Source organism: Mustela nigripes, chromosome 5, assembly GCF_022355385.1.
Source record: "Mustela nigripes isolate SB6536 chromosome 5, MUSNIG.SB6536, whole genome shotgun sequence".
Classification (NCBI taxonomy): Eukaryota; Metazoa; Chordata; class Mammalia; order Carnivora; family Mustelidae; genus Mustela; species Mustela nigripes.
The window spans coordinates 71267704-71276521 of record NC_081561.1 but is presented as its reverse complement, the minus strand read 5'-3'; the positions used below and the strand labels follow the sequence as shown (position 1 = coordinate 71276521).

Sequence of the window (8818 nt, the reverse complement as noted above, 5' to 3'; positions counted from 1 at the left end):
ATTTCCTGTAGAGCTGGTTTGGTATTTGCAAATTCTTTCAGTTGTTGTTTGTCCTGGAAGCTTTTAATCTCTCCTTCTATTTTCAATGATAGCCTAGCTGGATATAGTATTCTGGGCTGCATGTTTTTCTCATTTAGTGCTCTGAAAATATCATGCCAGCTCTTTCTGGCCTGCCAGGTCTCTGTGGATAAGTCAGCTGCCAATCTAATATTTTTACCATTGTATGTTACAGACTTCTTTTCCCGGGCTGCTTTCAGGATTTTCTCTTTGTCATTGAGACTTGTAAATTTTACTATTAGGTGACGGGGTGTGGGCCTATTCTTATTGATTTTGAGGGGCATTCTCTGAACCTCCTGAATTTTGATGCTCGTTCCCTTTGCCATATTGGGGAAATTCTCCCCAATAATTCTCTCCAGTACACCTTCTGCTCCCCTCTCTCTTTCTTCTTCTTCTGGAATCCCAATTATTCTAATGTTGTTTTGTCTTATGGTGTCACTATCTCTCGAGTTCTCCCCTCGTGGTCCAGTAGCTGTTTGTCCCTCTTTTGCTCAGCTTCTTTATTCTCTGTCATTTGTTCTTCTATATCACTAATTCTTTCTTCTGCCTCATTTATCCTAGCAGTGAGAGCCTCCATTTTTGATTGCACCTCATTAATAGCTTTTTTGATTTCAACTTGGTTAGATTTTAGTTCTTTTATTTCTCCAGAAAGGGCTTTTATATCTCCCGAGAGGGTTTCTCTAATATCTTCCATGCCTTTTTCGAGCCCGGCTAGAACCTTGAGAATTGTCATTCTGAACCCTAGATCTGACATATTACCAATGTCTGTGTTGATTAGGTCCCTAGCCTTTGGTACTGCCTCTTGTTCTTTTTTTTGTGGTGAATTTTTCCGTCTTGTCATTTTGTCCAGATAAGAGTATATATGAAGGAACAAGTAAAATACTAAAAGGGTGGCAACAACCCCAGGAAAATATGCTTTAACCAAATCAGAAGAGATCCCAAATCGTGAGGGGGGAGAAAGGGGATAAAAAGAGGTTCAAAAAGGAAGAACGAAAAAAAAAAAAGACAAAGAAAGAAAAGAAACTAATTAAAAAAAAGAAAACAAATAAAGAAAAATTTAAAAAAGAAAATATATATATATTACATAAACTAGTTAAAAAACGTTAAAAAAGAAAAGGGTAAAAGTTAAATAAAATTTTACCAGAAAGTGAGAAAAAAAAAAGAAAAATAAAAAAATTAAATTAATTGCTAGACTAAAAAAAATCACATGGATAATGCCATGAGTTCCGTGCTTGGCTTTCTCCTCCTCTGGAATTCTGCTGCTCTCCTTGGTATTGAAACCGCACTCCTTGGTAGTTGAACTTGGTCTTGGGTGGATTTCTTGTTATCTTCTGGGGGAGGGGCCTGGTGTAGTGATTCTCTAGTGTCTTTGCCCCAGGCGGAATTGCACCGCCCTTACCAGGGGCGGGGCTGTGTAATCCACTCGGGTTTGCTTTCAGGAGCATTTGTTCTCTGAGCGCTTTCCGTAGAGTTCTGGAGGATGGGAATACAAATGGCGGCCTCCTGGTCTCCGGCCTCTAGGAGCGAGAGCCCGGGGCCCCACTCCACAGTGCGCCCTCAGAGAACAGCGCCCAGTTACTCCCGTCTCCCTGACCTCCGGCCGTGCTCCGAGCTCACCGAGCCTGTGGCTGGTTCAAGGTAACACCGAGCTATGAGCTTACTGTTCGCTTTGTCTCTGTATCTGGTTTTCCTGTTCCAATACCCGCAAGCTCTGCGACACTCAGACACCCCCGATCCTTCTGTGACCCTGCGGGGCCTGAGGCCACTCTGACCCCGCGTGTGCCTCGCCCCAATTTATTCTTGGAGCCATGTCCCTCAGCGGAACAGACTTTTAAAAGTCCTGATTTTGTGCTCCATTGCTCCGCCGCTTGCCGGTAGCCAACGCCTCCCCCCGGGGTCTATCTTCCCGTTGCTTTGGATTCACGTCTCCGCCAGTCCTACCTTTCAGAAAGTGGTTGTTTTTCTGTTTCCAGAATTGCTGTTCTTCTCTTCCATCTGCTAATGGATTTGCAGGTGTTTGCAATCTTTAGAGAAGATATGTAGGTGATCTCCTGCTAGCTGAAGTTGTCTCAGCCTGCTACTTCTCCACCATCTTGACTCCTCCGAGATTAAGAGTCTTTTATGGTTTGTCTCCCTCCTGATCCCATCTTGTTTCATTTATTCCTTTCCTACCCCCTAGCCTCCCCACCAGAAAATATGTTTATATCTCTTTACAGTTTGTATGGCCTGTTCTTTTATTTATTTATTTATTTATTTGATTTTTTGAAATTAATTTTTTACATTGGCCTGTTCCTTTAATTATATAATGTAATCCTTACAATTGATGCTGAAAGAAGTGGATTGATCAAGGTCAGACATTTAATAGGAGGCAGAGTTGATACCACTAGTAGCATGGCTATCTGTACATTTCTATGACTTAAGCTTCAGGGGGAATGACTTGAGTCTTAATAGGCTAAAGATTTTGCCTTTCCATGTCTGTGTTTTGTAGTGTTTTTACTGTTTTCATCTCCTAGCCCCGCCCGTCTATAGTCTGGGCAACTGTTCATCCCATCATATAGTCATTATTCTTTGTTCATTCAGAAAACATTAAGCATTTATGTGAATGTGCTACAAAGTATGGAATTCTAGGAATTTAAGGGTCTGTAATTTTGATTTTATGTTTAGACTTGGGAAGATATGTAGCGAAGAACCAACAGAATTCCTAATACAGTTTAATATAATAGAATGCCATAATGTCAATAGTAACATGAAATATGAACCTTATGCCAGAGTTGAGAAATGTGCTCTTGGATTTTGTTTCCATGCCATTGTTTGTCTTTGCTTGCATCTTTTGTCTTCTTGTAGCTTCTTTCCTTTATCTGTAAATATGCCTGAATCTGTCTTATAGGATGAGAGAAGCTCTTGATCATCTGACGCACATCTCTGACTACCACCTAATATCCGATCTTTTTAATGATAAGCTTTTAATAATGGAAGACTGCCGTTGTTGTCCTGGTTCCCTCTACTCTGTCATGTTTCAAAACACTGCATTTTGATATTACCTCCAGCACAGTATTTATGCTGCTTTGATTGCTGTTGCTTGTAACTTCCTACACCTATAACTAGTGACCACTTTTCAGACTATTATCTACCTGATTATTAACAAAATACACAACTTCTAAAATTGTTTATATGGCTTTCCTACATTCCTATGTATTTTTCACCCTCGCTTTCTAACCATTCTTTCTCTGTCACCTATGAGGGCTCCCCCTTCCAGGTCCATGCTGTCTTCAGTGATTCACGACCTAGTTTACTCTTTTCTTTCAGATGTGAGTTTTTCCTAGATGATTTCCTCCAGTTCCAAAGATTAGATGTATAGTTAACTTCTAAATTTAGATCTCTTCAGCTCCAGATTTTTTTTAGATGCCTGCTAAACACTTTTTGAATTACTCCCTGAGAAAATCAAACTCAGTTTTCAAAACAATAGTTTTTGGTTTGTCAGGTTTTTCTTTTTCTTTTCATTTTCTTTCTTTTCTTTCCTTTTTTTTTTTCTCTTCTCCACTTCTTCAAGCTCTCAAATCTAGACTTCTTCCTCGTTTTCTTCATTCCATTTATAATTAAGACCTGTAGACTTATTCTTCTATGTAGCTCTAAAATCCATGTATGTCTTCTAATCCCTACTGCTGCTTATTTTGTTTAAACTCTGATAATCCCTTGCTTGGAATATTGAAATAATTTTATTTTTTCCAGTATTTCACCTCTCTGGCCTGTCCTCTGCATTGTCATTAACGCCATCACAATGCTTTCTTGCTTGTTGCTTGCTAGATAAATGTATAGTTAAAAAGTCTGAAATTTATTAACTTTTATATTGTATCTTACCTATTTTTCCCATGTATTTCAGTTATAACAGATCATTTGCATTTCTTGATAAGATTATAATATTTTCTTACTTTTACATACTTTACCCTCACCCCGGGAAGTCTTGGTCTACGTGAAAAATTCAGAGTATAATTTTTTTTTTCTCCAAAAATTTGTCCTGGTTCTTCCTTGGCAAGTTAGGCATTTATTTCTCTATATTCCCATGAAATAAAGAAGAGATTAAGACTTATACTTTTCTCTGAAAGAACCAATTCAAATAGGAAAGGCAGACTATTAAAATACTAGATGGGGAATAGAAAGGCTTTTAAAAAAGTAAATATATGAGAGAAGGAAAGTATTCCAGGCAAAAGTTTTTTTTTTTTTAAGAAAGGTATTTAATGTGAAAATAATAGACTATATAATAAATGCCTAATATAATAAGGAAATGTTCAGGTGAACAAGCCTGACTCATTAGTTATGCTAACCCACTGAATTGATTAGGCTGTATTGGTTGCAAAGTATAAGTACTAGTAGACTTAGTAGACTAGTAGACTTAGGCTTCTAGATGGGCTCCAGCCATCTGTGGATGACTCAAGCTTTTATTATTTGCCTTATACTATTTTGCTATATACTGGCAAAGATATTTTTATATTTTCACTTAAAATAAAGAAATATGATTAGTTTATCCCCCATTAGATGACATCATTGGTCATGGGCCAGCCCATGGAATTGGATGTCCTTCCTTAGACCTATAACTTGTAACCCAACCAATTGTATGAAGGAATGGTGTTCCCTAGAAATGATGACAGTGTGTTAGAAACCATGTATAATAAAATTAAGGTAGATATTCAGGAGCCAGTGAGTGGGAAGTAAAGGGCAAAGTGGATTTAGAGGTGCTACTGCATTTGTCAAACAGAATTATATATAAAACTGTTATGAGAACAGAAGTTCTCTCAACTGTCTCAATAAATAATAACTGGTTTGGATAAAAAGTCTATATGTAGTTGCGTCATCAGCTGGCCTGATAAGTGAATATGACACATTTAATCAGACATACTTCATAGCCAATCATTAATTTTCTTTTTGTTGTGGTAATGTAACTTCATTAGACTACACTACCACACTTAAATTTTAGTCTGTGGATTGTTAGCGTGCCATAACATTATATGATTTGTTATCTTTTTAATGTATAGGCTGCTCCAAATTGCTCTGAAACAGCTTTAATTCATATAGCTGATATTTTGGCAAGAATTGCATCTGTAGAAGAAGGACTTACCTTACTACTTTATGGAGAAAATATGAATTCCTCTGAAGAAAAAAGGTATATGTCTATGTTTTAAGTTTTTGGAATTTTTAGCATATTTTCTCAATCTGATTCACAGTTTCCAAAATGTCATACAGTATGTTAATAATGAAAATCAGGATAACTATTCTAGATACTATCTAGGTTCCTGATCAGCCACTAACAGTGTATTATATGATCACAGATTGAAGTAGTAACCAGGATTATGGAATATGCAGGCAGAATAGGTCTTGATGTGAGCAACTTCAAAGTAAGAATAGGAGGGTTCACTCTAGATGGGAAGTTTTTGCTGCTTGAAGTCTTTCAGACCTCTGAAGCCACCCATGACTGATTCAAGTCAAACCTCACAAAGGTACACAAAGGAAAGGCTAACTTCTCCATCTTCCTTCTCTACCCTCGCTTAGTTCTATCTCCTGGTTAGTTACCAATGGTAACATTTTGGTTATGGTTTTAGACTTTCTCTGAACTTACAATGATCTATCAAACATATATTCATAATCACAGAATTTTTGTTTCCTTTTCATAAAAATAACATCATATACAATATTCAGTTTTCTTATGTGTAACCATAGGCATCTTCCCAGATGAGTAAAAAATGAAACACTGTTTTTAATAGTTCCATAGTACTTTGATATGGCCTTACCATAATATTTTCAAACTTTTACCCTATTAATATCAGATTGTATGTAGGATTTTGCTTCCATAAATAATGCCACAAAAAGTGGTTTTTTTTTAAGTCTTGATTGTGATGGATTATATTAATCTTTGAATAATGAACTCAGCATTGCATACCTAAAATAAATCCCATTTTGTTGTGGTATAAAATTCTCTTTATATATTGTTAGATTTGATTTGCTAATCTTTGTTGAGGATTTTTGTGTCTATGCTCATGAGAGATATCAAACTTTATTTTTTCTAATATTATTGTTTTTTCTTGATCTATTCTAATGCTACCCTCATAATGAGTCAGAAACAGAAAGAATGCTTTCTGTTTTCTGGAAGAGATTGTGGAGAATTGGTATAATTTATTCCTTAAATGTCTTATAGACTTCACTAGTGAACCTATTTGGGCCTGGTGTTTTCTGTTTTGAAAGATTATTAATTGATTCATTTTTTATGTTAGATATGTGCTTATTCAGATTGTTTATTTCTTATGTGAGTTTTGGCAGATTGCGTCTTTCAAAGAATTGATCCACTTTTCTTGTTCACTAAATTTGTGGATATAGATTTTTTATAATATTCCTTTGTTACCCTTTTAATGTCCATGTGATCAATATTGGTGGTCCCTCTTTCTCTTCTGATATTAGTAATTTGTTTTATTTTTAACTTAGCCAGAGGCTTATCAATTTTATTGATATTTTAAAAAGACCAACTCTTTTTCCCTCTGTTGATTTTGGTTTTGTTTTGAACTTCATTGATTTCTGTCTTAATTTTTATTTTTTTCTTCCTTGGATTTTAGTTCTTTTCCTAATTTCCTGTGGTGGAAGACTTGTTAGATCTATCTTAACATGTATATTTAGTGCTATAAATTTTCCTCTAAGCACTGCTTTTGCTTCATTTTACAATTTTTGATAAGTTGTGTTTTCATTTTCACTTCAAAATATTTTAAACTTCTCTAAAGACTTCTTTGACCTATATATTTATGAGTCTGAGAGAGCATTCTTTTTAATTTCAGGTGTCTTATGGCTCTGAATGTGGTCATTCTTGGTGAATGTTTTGTGTGAACTTGAGAAAAATGTATATTCTGCTGTTGTTGGATGAAATATTCTATAGATGTCAGTCATATTTAGTTGGTTAATGGTGTTCAGTTCAGCTTTCTCATGCTGAATCTGTCAATTAGTTACATTGTATTGATCTTCAAATATATAAGTGGATTTATCTATTTCTCCTTGCAGTTCTCTCAGTTTTTGGTTTGTGTATTTTGATCCTGTTGGTTGGATTGTCTATTTGGAAAAATTATCCCTTTATTATATAAAGCCCTGCTCTGATAGTTTTCCTTCCTGTGAAATGTGTGTGAAGTTAATATAGCTACTCCAGCTTTCTTTTGATTGTCAGTGTGATGTATCTTTTTCCATTCATTTTAATCTTTGTTTTTATGTTTAAAGTAGGCTTCTATAAGTAACATAATTAGGTCCTGTTTTTTAATCTACTCTGATAATCTTTTAATTGATGTAATTAGATTGTTGATAGTGATTATTGATAAGGTTGGATTAATATCTACTGTGTTTGTGATTGTTTTTTATTTGTTGCCCTTGCTCTTTCCTTTCTTTATGCCACTCTTTATCTGCCTTTTGTCTCCTCCCCCAACCCCATCATATGTGTGTTTTAGTCTGTTTACATCTGGTACATTTTGTCTTAAAATAATCACACGGGACTAAAGTCTTTACATGGGTCACCATTTAATCCTCCCAGTAGCTATGGGGGGGGCTTTGTTTTAATTTTAATTTAGTATAATGAGAGTGACTGTTTATTGTATTTACTGTAGACTTAATTCACTTAAAAATTATCTTTCTGCCTGCAAAAGTAACATGTACTGGCAGTGAATTTGGGAAGGAAGAAGGCAGTAATAGTAATTAGGTTGAGAGAGAGCATGGAATGAGGGTTAGGCACATGAGTCCTGGTTCTAAACCTCTTGGGTTCACATCCCAGCTTTATTACTCAGTCACCACACTTCTCTGTGACTGAGGTTTTTTTCATCTGTGAATTAGAGAAAATCACCACCTGCCTCATAGGGATGTTGAAATTTTAAACAAATTACCATATGTGAGGCACTAAGGGTTAGCTTTTAGTGTGCACACATGAAGGGAGTTTGTGCTATGCATGTTTTCTTCAAATACCTGACAAGTTTTATAGAAGGTAAGCTTTTTGATTTCCTACCTGTCTTAGGAGAAATCTATTTTTCTACTTGGTTGGTAACTTGACTGGGTAGAGACTGCCTTTTTTGCCTCTAAAAGTTTCTAGAACCTGATGTTTCCTGAGAGTGTAATTTATTCTAGAAACTTTTACTTAGGAATTAGCTAGACAGTTTTTTATTTTTAAATTTTTTATTTCTTTTCAGTGTAACAGTATTCATTGTTTATGAACCACACCCAGTGCTCCATGCAATCCATGCCCTCTCTAATACCCATCACCTGGTTCCCCCAACCTCCCACCCCCTGCCCCTTCAAAACCCTCAGATTGTTTTTCAGAGTCCATAGTCTCTCATGGTTCACCTCCCCTTCCAATTTGTCTCAACTCCCTTCTCCTCTCAATCTCCCCTTGTCCTCCATACTATTTGTTATGCTCCACAAATAAGTGAAACCATATGATAATTGACTCTCTCTGCTTGACTTATTTCACTCAGCATAATCTCTTCCAGTGCCGTCCATGTTGCTACAAAAGTTGGGTATTCGTCCTTTCTGATGGAGGCATAATACTCCATAGTGTATATGGATCACATCTTCCTTATCCATTCGTCCATTGAAGGGTATCTTGGTTCTTTCCACAGTTTGGTGACTGTGGCCATTGCTGCTATAAACTTTGGGGTACAGATGGCCCTTCTTTTCACTACATCTGTATCTTTGGGGTAAATACCCAGTAGTGCAATTGCAGGGTCATAGGGAAGCTCTATTTTTAATTTCT

The 8818-nt window shown here is 36.2% G+C and overlaps 1 protein-coding gene across 1 annotated transcript in view; it reads left to right on the top strand.

The window, feature by feature from the left end:
- TBC1D32 (TBC1 domain family member 32) overlaps positions 1–8818 on the top strand; it is a 242268-nt gene that overhangs the window by 51678 nt on the left and 181772 nt on the right. The window contains exon 16 of the mRNA XM_059400634.1: positions 5088–5215. Within this exon, the coding sequence (XP_059256617.1) occupies positions 5088–5215 (128 nt within the window). The remainder of the gene's footprint in view (positions 1–5087; positions 5216–8818) is intronic.